A 16,202-nucleotide genomic window follows, 5' to 3' on the forward strand; every position below is an offset into this window, starting at 1 on the left:
TTGTCACAAGCGATCCAGGGGCTGAAACGGTAGTTTTGGTAAATTACATTAGAGCTAGAAACCCTCCGAGTTTTATGGCATGATTCACTCAGGGCTGAGAAGAACCCGTCGGACTCACTATCCTCAATCTCTTCAGACTAGCCCTTAAAGCTCTGTGACGAAGAGGCTGCGCTGGCCGCCCGCAGGGGAACACGCCCCTAAAGCTCATCCAAGTTCCCCCTGTTGCTATTTCAGTTCTTCTCCTATTATTTTGAAGTCTCCCAACGAATGGGTTTGTTCTGCACCCAAAAAATGAACCATTGGAGAGCGTTGTGCGGCAGGACATCGAGGTTAGCTTTTGGTTTCTAAGGTTTTTTTTCGAGGCTACTCAGCAACGAGAACAAAATCTGGCTGCCTCCGGCCTGGTGCGGCCCCGTTGTCTCTCCAGGGCTTTACTCTCCAGAACTTTCAGCGACATTACGACCGACTACGCTGCGAACACAACTCGACTGTTTCAAGCAGCCGGTTCCGGAGGTGGCCGGGCCGGACGCGGCCACGCACTTCTACTCCCCCGAAGGAAGCCAGAAAGTTTACATCCCCTTTTGAGTCGACACGGGTGGTGGGCGCGGGGTAGGCGAACAGGCGGCGCAATGACTGCCCCTTCGACAGAACGTTTGCTTTCCAAAGCGGCTATCCCAGGCTTTGCCCGCTTCAGATGAGAAAGTTGGGTGGGAGCGGGAAGGGACTGGAACGCGGAGCGGGACGGGAGACACTACCCAGGTCGCCCCCGCGGTCCGCGAGCCCGGGTGGAGCCAGCAGCTGGGCGCAGCGTCAGCGTTTAAGATGCAAATCAATTCCCGGCTCCCTCCTCCCCCTCCCCCGCCCGGGGAGCGAGGCTCCGCCGCTCTGCCCCCGCCCACGCCTCCTGCGCGCAGCGGCGCCGAGGCCCGCGGCTCTACTTAAGCGGCGCACCGGCCGCTACCCGGACTCGCCTGGAGTGTGCGGGAGAGGCGGGCGGAGGCGCACAGCCGTGCGCTCACATCGTTCGGCTCCACGCAGCTCTCGGCGGCGGCTGCAGTGGCCGGGGCGCAGGGTTGAGCGAGCATCCGGGCGCCGGGGCTCCGGGAAAGGCGGCTGCGGCTCCTGCGCGTGGCCCCACTCCCTTCCTCTGCCCCAGCCCAGCTACCTTTTTGCCATGGCTCTGGCAGACAGCACACGTGGATTACCCAATGGGGGAGGCGGCGGGGGCGGCAGCGGCTCCTCGTCCTCCTCGGCGGAGCCAGGGCTCTTCCCTGACATCGTGGAGCTGAACGTGGGGGGCCAGGTGTATGTGACCCGGCGCTGTACGGTGGTTTCGGTGCCCGACTCGCTTCTCTGGCGCATGTTCACGCAGCAGCAGCCGCAGGAGCTGGCCCGGGACAGCAAAGGCCGCTTCTTTCTGGACCGGGACGGCTTCCTCTTCCGCTACATCCTGGATTACCTGCGGGACTTGCAGCTCGTGCTGCCCGACTACTTCCCCGAGCGCAGCCGGCTGCAGCGCGAGGCCGAGTACTTCGAGCTGCCGGAGCTCGTGCGCCGCCTTGGGGCGCCCCAACAGGCCGGTCTGGGGCCGCCGCACCCGCGGCGCGGGGTGTCTAAGGAGGGCTCGCTGGGCGACGAGCTGCAGCAGCTCGGCTATGCGGAGCCGGAGCAGCAGGAGGGCGCCTCGGCCGGGGCGCCGTCGCCCACGCTGGAGCTGGCTAGCCGCAGCCCGTCCGGGGGCGCAGCGGGCCCGCTGCTCACGCCATCGCAGTCGCTGGACGGCAGCCGGCGCTCAGGCTACATCACCATCGGCTACCGCGGCTCCTATACCATCGGTCGGGACGCGCAGGCGGACGCCAAGTTCCGGCGGGTGGCACGCATCACAGTGTGCGGCAAGACGTCGCTGGCCAAGGAGGTGTTCGGGGACACCCTGAACGAGAGCCGTGACCCCGACCGGCCCCCAGAGCGCTATACCTCGCGGTATTACCTCAAGTTTAACTTCCTGGAGCAGGCCTTTGATAAGCTGTCGGAGTCGGGCTTCCACATGGTGGCGTGCAGCTCCACGGGCACCTGCGCCTTCGCCAGCACCGACCAGAGCGAGGACAAGATCTGGACCAGCTACACCGAGTACGTCTTCTGCAGGGAGTGACCTCCCTAGCCCCCTCGCGACTCTAGCTCTCGTCCCCCCTCTTTCCCTGTTTGGGAGATGATTATAGCACACCTCCTTCCCGTCCCTCTGTCGCTCACCCCCAGCAGCTGGGGCCAGACCCCTCCACCTCAATTCCAGAACCTGCAGGCGCAAGCTCTCTGGGTTTCTTCGTTTTCTTTGGACCCCTCCAACCGAGAGAGCCCAGATATACTCCCCCAACCCATGCTTCCTCCATCCCCTGCCGCAAACCACCCCTCCCCCAGACTGCCCTTCAATCTGGATGGAGTGGGGCAGTGTGGCCACAAATCACCAAGTACCTGGAATGGACTGAATTGTTCAGAATCTGGACCATGTCCAGGGGGAAGAGATTCCTTGACATTTTCTTGAGCCCTTATGACTCATTCGCGGTTTAAGAGATCAGAATTGATAACACTGGGGAAGTTAGTGTTTTAAAAGGTCACTATACAGTCTTTTTGATCCTCTTTAAAGGTAGATATTTAGAAGGTTGAATGAAAAACTGGGGTTCTGGAGTTAAGACCTTATGGAAGCAGTTCAGTGACTGTAAATGAGTAAAGTTTTGAAAAGTTTCAGGTAGAAGAATCTAGTGCTGGCACAGTGAAGGATTGGATCTTTTTCAGTACAGAATGAAGTGAAAGATCTTCGCCTGTGACTTAAACTTGCAGAAAGTGACCCTCCTGCGTGGAGGCGCCCTGTCTCCTTGGCTCATCGCCAGAAGGACTTGGTTCCACTCCGCTTGATGTGACACTTACTGGCCAGAGTGAGAAAGAACTTTGCCGCAGAAGAGGGCAGGTCTGCCAGGGTCACCACGCCTGGCAGAAAGCCATCTGGCAGTGATTAAAACGGAGTTGGGTAGTAATACACGTCGTGGATATTAGGAAAGCCCATATTCTTGCGGTGAATGGCAGTAGTATCATCCTTAGCTCGTAAGACTTGGGGGGTGGGGGTGGGAGGGAAGAAGGAGGGTAGGAAGGGTGGGAAGGGAAGAGCAGACACACTCATTTATTATTTGAAATTTGAAAGTTTGTACCATCCATTTGAGTACTTGCATTTTATTTTAAAACATCAAATAGTACACAAAAACATGCAAAGCATTATAAAGGTGAATAACGATATCTACTCTTAGCTGGCAGTTATTGAATTGTTTTGAATACTAAACTTAGAAGTTACAGATACTTATAACCTAACCAAAGAGTTACCCAGTAGGGTTTTAGTATTTGAACTTTTTCTCTGTGAATATAAATCCTGATTTTAAAATCTATTTACTTGAGCAAAATATGTTTGATTTTGGTTGCTCAGACTTAACATCTCTTATTAAAAGTGCTTATTTTCCCTAAGCTCAGCACCTGTTTGACGGCTGAGCAAACCTGAAAATGCCACTTTGCACTCTTCTTTCATGCAGTTGTTTGAAGTTAAGGTGGAATCTTTTCGAGGTGACAGAGTTGCAGAGAATTAAACAAGGGCCGCCCATCTGTAGATAGCTGTAAAATGGAATATTTTTAAATGAAGGCAAATAAGTTCTTAAAAGTGAGCTGAGCAATAAAATGTTGTTTTAGTAAATGCAACAGTAACAGGAGACCTGGTTGCCTTATGCCTTTAATATAGAATAAATCCCCTCTGCATATCTTATCTACACCCTAAGTGAAGGGAAATAAATTCTTGTCTTTCATGCTGTGAGGCTCCTTTGGATATTCTGTGATAGCGGAGAAGCCTTTCTATTTTTTTTGTTTATTTCAACATCTTTCTCTATGTTTTTAAAGATTTTGTAAGAGCCGTTTTCAGTGTTTAAATTAGCGTTATTTTTCCTTCTTTTTACAAATGGATCTTGTACTGTATCTTACTATGTCCATAACAGATGTTAAGAATTGGAACAGTTTTATTCTTAGACTCATGTGATCCAATCTGTATATACCATATATAAACATTTTACAGGAATCATTTAGTTTTTTAATTCATTTACTAATGCTATAAAATTTCCTATATTTAACCCAGTAACTTGCATCAGATGGTGTGTATACTGAAGCAACATGTTTTGATGAGTTTCTTATATTCTTGTCTATGGGGAAATTGAGTTAGGAAAAAATAGGTAATTGTAAACCTGAGTTTGCTCCATACTTTTTGCTTGGATATTAGTTGTATACAAATAATACTGTTGATTAATTGTCTACTTAAAATCAAGGTACCTGCATTTTTAATCCACTTTTTTTTTTTGAACTGGGAAAGAAGGACTTGAGGGCTTTATTAGAGTTACATTTTTAGAAAAATAAAGTTAGCTTTATATACAAAGAGTGTAAGACTAAGAGAAATGGAAGCAGAAATCCAGGAATTTGTGTTTGCTTATGTGTTGTTTGCTCTCAGGCTTGTAATGCATCAGAACTTATCTTTGCTTCAAGCTTGAAATGGTTTAGGAATGTTGCTCAGTGGCCAAAAGTAAAGGGTCACAGAGATTTCTCCACCCTGTATGGCATTCTCTTAGATTGCTCAAACAAAACAAAACAGAATTGAAAACATTTTAAGACATACCTAAACCACTGACAGATGGCAAGACACGACAGTTCTGATTTTCCTTGTTTAATCTGCAACTCCAGGAGTCATGAGAACCTGCTCATCTTGTCTTTGCCACTCAAGTCTTAGGAATTTTATCTTGTAAAACTTTGTGTTAAACTATTCTACTGTCTTGTGCGTAGACATCTTGCTCCCTCCTCCCTCCCCCATACTTGCTGCACTGCAGTGAACCCCTCCTTTTCAGTATTCGAAGGGCTGGGAATTTAATGAGTAGACAGATTAAACTGACCTCTTTCTAGGGATGACTGCCCTCTAAAGTTGGAAATTGATACGTGAAAAACTTCAACTTTTAGCCTAAAGTAAAGCCTGAGTAGGAAACTCATTTTATGTTGGCTGGACAGCATAACTGAGCTAAGGTGACTTGGCCTCAGCACTCTTGGATCCCTTCCCCTCTGTGGGCTTTGGACCATGGAAGGACCCTTAGTGGTCTACAAAGTGGACAGGAGTGTTGGTCATCACCTGTGAGCTTGGATGGGGTATAGAGGAACTAGGTATTTGGATAAAATGTCCCAAAACACCAAATAACCTGGGAGAATGGCATAAATGATTCAGATAATCGTAAGTGCATTAACCTGGCTCAGAGTGGCAGGCATTTACTTATGTTTCTGTAAATACCATTTTATATTCACAAATGAGCTGGATGACTTTTAGACTTTTGATAATTTAATTTGGAGAAAAAATTATTGACAGTTGTGGCAAGTAGTGGTTAAAAAAACAGGTACCATGTTCAATGCTTTTGCATCACATGTTTGAAAGTTGTCTATTTTTTAGTACCTGTAGACCATATTCGTTTTAATTTCCAATTTAACATGTTACGAGAAATATTCCTTAAAGGTATGAGACCTTCAAATTTCTTTTCCCTGTCAATACTGTTTTTGTTCTTGGGTTTTATAATTGGTTGTGTTTTGGACTGATAGCAAAGCGATAATTTATAATATTAGACAAAATGGTCTTCTCTTTCAATCAGTTCTGAATACATGACGCCTGTTGCTTCTCTGAGGAAATGCATAATATACGAAAAACTCAAAGGAGGCAACTGACAATGCTCATAACGTGTTCCAATTTTTACTGGCATTTCCATTGAATGTTATTATTACATTAAAGCCATGTAGGTTGAAGCTTTGATTTTTTTTTTTTTTTTAACTCTTCAAATTATGGTAAATTTCAATCTAATATTCAAATTGTACTCCCTTGTAAAAAATGCTGAATTACAAATGAAGACATTTAGAAAAGTATTGACTGGAGGGATCGAATTCCTTAAGAATTTTTTTATAGCTTAAATCACAAATACTTTACTCAATTGACTTAGTTTTTTTTTTTTTTAATAGTAAATGGAATATTTTTATTGTAAGACTATCAGAGTAAATCCTTTGTTCTGAATTTTTAAAGATTAGTTATTGGGATTTTAAGTTTTCTATATTTTCCTTACTATAAAACATTTAAAAACTGAATTAGTTTTCTTAGGTGACTTAAGTCTGTCTCTAGAGAAATAACAAAATACTCATTTATTTCCAGGCTACAGTACCTGAGATAGGGTTTCCTATAGACAGGAACAAGTTACATTGAAGTTAACTTTTCTTTGTCACAGTTTGGGACAATAAGTAGCTAAAAGTATTAACATTTGAGGATTTAGATTCTCTACTGGGGCCCTTGAAACTTGGAAGAAAATTCAACCAGAAGATCTACATTTGTGAACAATCTTGTGTGGAGGGAAGATGGACTAGTTGACCAAGAATTCTTGTCACCTTATACATTTTGGAATTATTTTCCACGCCAGGTTTTTTTGTTTTTTTTAAAATGTGTTTTGAGGTATGTGAACGTTTATTGTAACGTAAACTATTGTACAGCTGTCTTTGTGACTTTATAGGTAGGTGAATTTTGTTGTTCCTGTTGAATATAAATGATGGCAGTTCATTTATGACCACTCAAACAGCATCAGTAACCATTTAATGAGAAAAGGTGAAGACTTCATGGATGTTAATTTGGAAGATGTGAATTATATGTTGCCTAAAGTTTTCTGGGCATTTGAAGAACTCTTTATCTACTAAACAACGTAAGGTCCCCATAGAGTTCTCTGTATTCTGAAATTGTTGAAAATGTTATATGCTCAGTGATACATATCATGGAGCCATTTTCTCAAAATACAAGAAGAGAGGAAAAAAAATCCTAATAAGATCATCAGACTTTTCTAATGAAACAGAAGGCTAAGGAAAAAAAAAAAAAAAAATCACTTTATATTTTTAAAAAGATATTCATGAAATCTTTTCAGAATTGCCCAAATTTAAAGTGAGAGTTTCTCCAATCATCTAAACGCTCTAGAGAATTTTGTTCTCCTTATTCACAAGCAGTTGTATAACAGAAATACTCAATACTGTTTTTCTCCATGTGTGTGAATCATTGATATGTGACTCGTTATGTATTCTGTTAAACACTAAAGAATAAAATATTCACTCCATTTCTCTTGGCTCCAGGGTGTGGATTGGCTAGAACACTGGTCCGATTCATTGAAGGGATTCTCTAAATACTGGGAATGCTTCCCAAATTGTTGTGGAACTAATGATGTGCATTGTGTCACCAGAAGAACTTCCGTGTAATTGGCCAGCTGGGCCAGGGTTGAACAGGTTCTTTCTCCAGAATTCATTGTCAAGAATGCAGAGGGGGTTTGGTATTCAGTGCAGGAAGAGCCCTCACGAGATTTTCTGTTACCTCAGTTCCAGCATGTGTGCATTGATTTGAACATGGGAATGTAGGTACAGATGACCTCTTAAAGTTGTAGGGAAAAAGAAATAGAAGTTGGGAGATACGCCTTAATCAAGAGCTCAATACATGAAGCTAGGGTTCTAGAGAATGTTGGAGGAAGAACATCTGCATTTTTGGTACAGGAGCTCTTTAGTGAAACAGCTCCAGTCATTGATGTCCCTCCTCTCTAAAGAAAGCGTACAGCTACTCACATGGGAAATCACAGGAACCAGAGCCAGACAATGCCAGCTTGAGTTGGCTGGTTATGGCACAGGAAGCCAGGAGTTGGGTGGGTAGAATGAACCAGGCTGCACCCTTCCTCTTTTGCCTGTACTTCCTCTAGATTTTGTTTTAAAATTGTGCGTGTGGGTATGTAAACACACACGTGCAACTTATTTTTTTGAAAAGCTCATATATCTCTTTCATTACCATTGGGTATACTGGCCACTTATGCCTCTGAACCTCAGAGGCAAGGCGTTATTCTGGTTCTAATGCATTTAATGTCGAGGTGAGTCCCTTTTGAAATACATCAAGCTCAGCAAACCGGAGTTGAAGCCTCGTTGTGTAGGTTGAGCATTCTATTAGGTAATGTTTCCTGGATGTGTTAGTTTTGTAAACTTGCCTTTTTTTCCCCTTTATTTCTGTGAGATAAGACTTGGAAGTGTAATTATGGCTTTCTTGTATGATAGTTAGGGAGCCCTGAAGGGTTTGTTTTGGTTTTCCTGTGTCATATTTGGAAAACCAGAGGTTCCCATGTAACCTAATGGAAAGGCACCCACAATAAATTATCTATACAGCTCTCCTTGGTATACTGTCATACCACAGATCAGTGGCGCCACAGTGCCACTCACCCACTGGTGGCTTGTATTACCAGATCATATTTCTCAAAATCCATATTACCAACCAAAAATTTAAACACACTCCATTAATAAACGTGTTCCAATGTTGAAAACACATGCCATCAAAAAAAAAAAAAAAGGAGAAAACATGTAGTAACAAGAGATACATGGTGAAAATTTTAAGCAATACGAGAATGTATATAATAACTAAATCTTCCTCCTCCAGTAAGCCAGAAAAACCAAATATGTTGCTCTCGAGTCAATTCTGACTCATGGTGACCCCATGTGTTACAGAGCAGAACTTCTCTATAGGGTTTTCTTGGCTGTAATCTTTATAGAAGCAGGCTTTTCTTCTGCAATGCTGCTGTGTGGGTTCAAACCACCAACTTTTAGTTTAGCAGTCAGGTGCACACTGTTTGCGCCACAGAGGGACCATAAAGTTACCATCCAGTTGATTCCGACTCATGGTGACCCCATGTGTGTCAGAGCAGAACTGTGCTTTATAGGGTTTTCTGTGGCTGATTTTTCGGGAGTAGATCATCAGGACTTTCTTCCGAGGCATCTCTGGGTGGACTTGAACCTCCAACCTTTTAGTTAGCAGCCAAGCGCATTTTCTTCCACAGAGCTAACCATTGGTGTATTTTAACAGAGACACTCAATGCATATGTAAGTATATTTATCCCCACTCCCCTTTTTTTTTAACCCTGTAGAAATTATACCTGTTTTGTGCCTTGCTTTCATGTTTTACCGCATGTCCTGAAACTCACAATGCATGAACATGTAGCAATGACCTACCTAATTTATTTGATGGCTAGATGATACTCTGCATGATATGCCATTGTCTAGATGTGCTGTCATTTATTTTACCAGTTCTCTGTTGAAGGAGCCCTGATTGCACAGTGGTTAAGCAGTCGGCTGCTTACTGAAATGAAAGGTCAGCAGTTCAAACCCACAGCCGCTCTGCGGGAAGATGTGGCAGTCTGCTTCTATAAAGATTACAGCCTTGGAAACCCTGTGGGGCAGTTCTGCGCTGTCCTATAGGGTTGCTATGAGACGGAATCGACTCTACGGCAGTGGGTTTGGTTTGGGTTTTGGTATTGACAGGCATTTAAGTTTCAAGTTTTTTCCTGCTAAGAATGCTGCCTTTAATAATTTTTTACATCTACGAAAATATATCTGAGTCTAGCTTTTATTGTCTGAGGTGATCCCGAGAGAGAGAGAGGACCTGGAGGTTCTTTTCCATCATCAGCATCTATGGAAAGAGTAGGATTCATTGGAAGCTCTCTAGGGAATGGGGTAGTGGTAGCATGAACTAACTCTAGCATCATATAAGCATTCGTATCAGGGACAAGTCACTTAAAATTTTTCTGAATGTCCTTCCCTTTCCATTTTATTCCAGTTTTTTTCATAAATTATCGCAAACATTTTGTTTTTAGAAACATAGTATATGCACAGGAGCCATACTATATCCCACGCTTCTTAAATAAGCACATCTGGGGAAGTTGGAAAAGGATGGGAAGCTATAGGATAAATATGGGACACTGATATTCCTGGAATATCAGCTTTACTACTTGAGGTATATATATGCGAGTTGGGGAATTAAGTCATTTAACTGGTAAGTGATTTAAAAACATCTGTTTCATTTTATGGAAACACACAATGATAAATTTACATGAATTTAAAAGATAAAACCCTAAGCATCAAAGATACTCTGAATTTGTAAAATCCGAGGGATGAGTATACCCTTGTGCCATTAAGAACTTGGTGGTTGTGGTAGTGATGGTGGTGATGGTGGGGTTGAGAACTTCTGCTGGCGTGTGCTGGGCTTGTTTCCTGATAGTTCAGGAGACGTGTTAGTCTCTTACATTCTCTACTTTACTCTGCTCACATAAGAAATGTTCTAAGTAAATGCCCCATTAGGGCCAAGACTCACCTCTGTTTCCACTCAGAGTTTTCCTAAGAGTAAGCTAAGGGTGAGAGGAGCTAAGCAGAAAGGACGAATTCAGGGCCGCTTTATGCCACTAACTCTTAACTTGGCTGCTGCAACTTTCCGCCACGTACAGCCATTCAGTATTCATTCATTCAGAATCTCTTGAGTTCCTACTGTGTGCCAGACTGCCAGTCTGATAGGGTTACAGAGATGAGTAAGACACAGAAGCACTGAGGTTTAGTAGGGGAATCGAATAATGATAAAATAACTTGGAAGTTCAGTGCTAAGACAGTCTGGGTAATGATAGGAGTAAGACAGAGGAATATTTAACTCATGTCCTAGGCTTCCTAGGGGAGGAGACCTAAGAGCTAAAGAAAAGGAAGGGGAGCAAGTGAAGAGGAAGGAGGCCTTTCAAGCAGAGGCCTGCACGAGGAAAGATAGGGAGACACAGATATGATTGTGTGTGTGTGAACTAGAAACAGCTTTGTGTTGCTGGAACCTGATGGCAATCTCCACCCACTCTCCGCAAAAACCAACCAACCAATAACAACAACGAAAGGCTAGACAGGCAGAGATAGCCAGATCAGTGTGAACGTCATACAGTGTTAAAAGGTTTGGATTTTGGTTCTCAGAGTTTACTGGGTAATTTTAAGCAAGTTGTGAAGTATCAGAGAACTCCATTTTGCAAAGACTACTTGGGGACCTTGAAGGGATGGGTTTGATAGGCATAGCCGCGAGTAGGGATACCAGTTGGGGGGCTGTTTATGGGAGTCCAGGTGTGAGGTCCACATTAAGCTGAAAGCATATCACCTGGCTGCAGTGGTGGGCTCAGGTTTTGCTCACCTTTCTTCTTCCTTTGAACCTCTCAGGCCATGCAGTTTTACTTGTGTGAGATGGTTTGCAATAATGTTGGAAGCACCATATTTGAATGGGAAACCATTTTCTTCTGTTAATCCCAGATCTCATCATCAGGAGACATATTATGGATTCTTTAGATAGACCTAATTATTTATTTAGTAAGGTACTGTATTGAGCACAGAACCCCTGGCGGTGCAGCAGTTAAGCACTGAACTGCTAACTGAAAAGTTGGTGGTTCGAACCTATAGTGTGCTCCGTGGAGAAAGATGTGGCAGTCAGCTTCCGTAAAGATTTCAGCCTAGGAAACCGTACAGGGCACTTCTACTCTGTCCTATAGAGTTGCTATGATTTGGAACCAACTCCATGGCAGTGGGTGGGTGTCATGGATTAAATTATGTTCCCCCAAAAATGTGTCTATCACTTTGGCTGGGCCATGATTCCCAGTATTATGTGGTTGTCCTCCATTTTGTGATTGTAATTTTATGTTAAAGAAGATTAGGATAGGATTGTAACACCCTTACTAAAGTCACATCCTAGATCCAATGTAAAGGGAGTTTCCCTGGGGTGTGGCCTGCACCACCTTTTATCTTGTAAGAGATAAAAAGAAAGGGAAGCAAGCAGAGTTGGGGACCTCATACCACCAAGAAAACAGTGCTGGAAGCAGGGCATGTCCTTTGGACCTGAGGTTCCTGTGCAGGGAAGCTCCTAGTCCAGGGGAAGATTGATGACGATGAGGACCTTGCTCCAGAGCCAACAGAGAGAGAAAGCCTTCCCCTGGAACTGATGCCCTGAATTTGGACTTCTAGCCTACTAGACTGTGAGACAATAAATTTCTCTTTGTTAAAGCCATCCACTTGTGATATTTCTGTTATACCAGCACTAGATAACTAAGCCAGTGGGTTACTGAGCATCTGTATCAAAAGTTCTGAAATACCAACTGCTTTAGTTATCTAGTGCCCCTATAACAGAAATACCACAAGTGGATGGCTTTAATGAACAGAGATTTATTTTCTCACAGTTTAGGAAGCTAGAAGTCCGAATTCAGCGTGCCAGCTCTAGGGGAAGGCTTTCTTTCTCTGTCTGGAGGAAGATCCTTGTCTCTTCTGAGCAATCTTCGTGTGACTTGGCGTGCCTTCCCCCCGCCCCTCCCTTCTCTACTTCTCTTGCTTGCTTGTTTAGTCTCTTTTATAGCTCAAAAGAGATTGATTTAAGACACAACCTACACTAATTCTGTTGATCAACATAACAAAGAAAACCCATTCCCAAATGGGATTATAGTCACAGGCATAGAGGTTAGGATTTATAACACATACTTTTGGGGTACACAATTCAATCCATAATACCAACATCCTTTCAGCTTCCGATAATCATTAATGGAGCCCAAACCATGTTTGAGACACAGCCTCCTCCTTTTAGTGTTTTTCCTCACCTTAAACACAGAGCAAAGTGATCAGTTAAGGGGTCTTTACTTTTGTAACCACCAGAAATGACAGAAAACTTAGCTCGCTCGGGCCGTACAAATTTTGCACCTTTTGAGTTTTATAAACCATTACCTTAATCCACAACTCTTTTGAATATACTTAATAGCTGTTAAGAATGATTTTCTTTTTCTGTTTTTCAAAGAGATGTAGCAAGTAATGGAAAATTCTAACCGTTATTTGTACTCTTTTATTATAGTAAGAGACAGCATTTCCCAAGTTATTTACAACATATTCCTCATTAATTCATTGTCTTTCTCCATTCTTTCTGGGTGGATGAGGGAGGAGTAGAAGCGAAGGTTAGAGCAAGCCTTCATTTCCTTAGAATAGAAGGAAAGAGCAGTGGAAATACCTTCTTGCTCAGCCTTTGTCTTCTTTGGAAAGCACTGAAGAAAAGTCACGGTTAGAGTGAGGAATGTGAAGGAAAAGACTGAGCGTTCAGACTCTGGTGACTTGGGTTGCTTGCTTCTACTTTATGATATGGTTTGTATTATTATTACTATGATACAAACACGTAACCAAACATTTGCCAATTCAACAATTGTTACACGTATAATTCAGTGACATTGATTGCATTCTTCATGTTGTGCAACTGTTATCACTATCGTTTTCTGAATTATTAGCTATTGTGAATAGCGCTGCAATGAACATGGGTGTACACATTTCTGTTTGCATTTCTGCTTTCAAACCTTTTGGGTATGTACCGAGGCTTGAGATGGCTGGGTCATATGGTAGTTTTATGTTCAACTTTTTGAGGAACCACCAAACTGTTTTCCCGAGCAGATGTCCCATTTTGTATTCAGCAGTGGATAAGTGTTCCAATTTCTCCACATCCTCCACAACATCTTTTGTTTTCAGGTTTTTTTTTTTTTTTTTTTTAATCATAGCCATTTCAGTGGGGGTGAGGTGGTATCTCATTGTGGTTTTGATTTGCATCTCTCTAATGGCTAATGATGTCAAGCATCTTTTCATGTGCTTGTTGACCATTTGAATATTCTCTTTGGTGAAATGTCTGTTCAAAATCCTTTGCCCCTTTTTTGATTGGGTTGTTTATTTTTTTGTTAACTTATAGAAATTTTTATATATTTTGGATAGCAGACCCTTATAAGATATATAGTTCCAGAAAAATTTCTCCCAGTCTGTAGGTTGTATCTTCACTTTTTTGATCAAGTCCTTTGATGGATAAAACTGTTTAATTTTTATGAAGTCCTATCTGTCTATTTTGTCCTTTGGTGCTGGTTGCTTTTGGTATCTTATCTGATAATCCATTGTTAAACTAAGTCCTGTAATTATGGTGCGGTCTTAATCTCTACTCATCCTTGACATCTATTTGACCTTTCATAGGATGGGAAAAAGAGCACTTATGTTTTTGTATTTGCCCCAAGGCTTAACACAGTGCATAGCATATAATAGAACATCACTAAAAATTTGTGGAATAAATGAATGAATGCTTATGCTAGTTTATTCATTTTTATGCACCAGGGAGAGAACTAGTTTAAAATTTGCCAACCTTTGCTTTTATAATAACACTAACCAAGAATAATCCTTTTAATATACTTATATATTTGAGAAATTACAACTGTAGTTTCATAAATAAATATATAAAAATGACTGTTCTCCCATCTGACTTGAAAGTCACAGAGATTACAATGGGACCTAAACTGATCTGGGTATTTTTTTCTGAATAGTTTTATTAAGTGGCAGCTGCTTTAAAACCCCATGTGAATTTCCAGCTAATGGAGAAAATACTTGACAATGTTTTCATTTTATGATGGAAGTCAAGTTCTCTGACAGCCATATTACAGACTTTCCTCTGGGGCTACCATTTGGTACAGTTTTGAAAATCGTTACTGGAAGGTTTCAAGAGGTCCCTGTAAGTGTTGTTGGAAAGAAATCTGACCTCCCTGAAACGCTGGGGTATACTGTTCCAAATGTTCTGCTGGGAGAGTTGTGGGTTTTTAAAATGACAGCTGCAAGGACTTTTAAAAAATAAACGATCTGTGCACCAATGTTCTGACCTTACAATAGTGAGTGTGTTGTTTTTTTTCTTTGCTCAGAACCAAGTGCTCTTTTTCCCATCTGGGTAACTGTGTTCAAAGTGTAAATTCTATCCATGAGCTAGTACTGAAAACACAACTGTTAGGTCAAAGTTTTGCCCGCTAATTGTGGGAGTGTTACTTTTAAAACGTGAATTAAAAATAAATAAATAAATAACATTGAGACTTCGTTATATAGTTGTTGCCGTTTTTCTCCTTTGTAATCTGTAGCCACATTCTCTCCATGCCATAGAAGAATTCTCAAAAAATAAAAGAAAAAATTACATTTGATTGTCATCATGGAGTTTAGTGCTAGGTTTAAATCAATTTGGAGATAAGTAAGGTGACCCTCGGTGGTGCAAACCAGTTAATGCACTGGGCTGCTAACTGAAAGTTTGGAGATTGAGTCCACCCAGAGGCACCTTGGAAGAAAGCCCTGGTGATTCACTTCCAAAAAACCAGCCATTGAAAACTGTATGGAGCCCAGCTCTACAGCGACACACATGGGGTCACCACGAATCAGGACTGGCTGGGCAACCGATTTAAGGCAACTCATTACTTTTGTTTTAGCTATTTGGATTTAACAGGTGAAAAGAGCTTTGGGGGCTTGAATGCTTTGACATTAGTCTTTCCTCCACTTACTTGATGGACTTAGACATACGTAGTTGATGAATCTACCAGAGATATCCCAGTTAAAAGGACAAGATTAGCTTTCATTTAGCTACAGGAAATTAACCAGAAATTATCTTTAGGCAAGAAAGAACAGAGAGAAAGGAATCCTCATCTCTTAAAATGGTTGAAGCTAAAATTGCCACACAATTTGGTGAGGAACTATGAGGAACTCACTTCTTTAATTGTGACATGCCATTACCTTACAGGGCAGTTTTAAAATGAGGGCTCAGAGTCCCAGTAGGGTTATTACTAGGGGTCCTGTGAAGGACACTGGTTTTGGAGACACGTTTAGTGGCTGTCATCACCGTTCACTTCAGGGCTTGTTCCTCGCAAAATGAGAATGTCTGAGGTACTTCAGAACAAAAAACAACGTAGAAATGCCTTCCCAATTCCAAAGCTTGGATTTTTGTTGTAGATAATATTTGATTATTAATTTTGAACGCAAAAGGGTTTTATTTTGTAGCTTAAGACTGTAGTTATGTTACAAGGCAGCTTATGAGCTATGGATAGCTAAATTCAACTCTATTAGTAAAGTTAGGACTATGGACAGCTAAGATAAACTTTATTAGTAAAGCTTTATAGAAGTTACGTCTTCCTTAGTAGTTAATATTTTGCATCGGTTAAACCAATATGATTTAGTGTGAAAGGTTTTTTTTTTTTTAAATACTAGATTAGCATGCCTTTTGTCTTAATATCCTTTAATCAATGTCCAAAATATCTTTTTAAACAAAATGAGATATATTTGTTAAAATAACTTCTTGAGTTTACAGATACAAAAACAGTAGCCTAGTCAACAACTTTGTCCTCTATGTACTGTTTGAACACAACCAGAAGTTCTTTGCACAGGATGGGCTATGGAAGGGGAGATGGAGGAAGCATGGGGCTAGTCAGGCATTGAGCAGTGCAAATGCATGAAGC

At 42.1% G+C, this 16,202-nt stretch overlaps 1 protein-coding gene across 1 annotated transcript; it reads left to right on the forward strand.

Annotated features, from left to right (window-relative positions):
• The first annotated feature begins 1,067 nt into the window (after positions 1-1,067).
• Positions 1,068-6,959, forward strand: KCTD12 (potassium channel tetramerization domain containing 12). The gene has a single exon (XM_023726721.1). The coding sequence runs from the start codon at positions 1,175-1,177 to the stop codon at positions 2,147-2,149; it is 975 nt and encodes a 324-aa protein (XP_023582489.1). The 5' UTR covers positions 1,068-1,174; the 3' UTR covers positions 2,150-6,959.
• The last annotated feature ends 9,243 nt before the right edge of the window (positions 6,960-16,202 follow it).

Source organism: Trichechus manatus, unplaced genomic scaffold, assembly GCF_000243295.1.
Source record: "Trichechus manatus latirostris isolate Lorelei unplaced genomic scaffold, TriManLat1.0 scaffold00013, whole genome shotgun sequence".
In the NCBI taxonomy this organism is placed as follows: domain Eukaryota; kingdom Metazoa; phylum Chordata; class Mammalia; order Sirenia; family Trichechidae; genus Trichechus; species Trichechus manatus.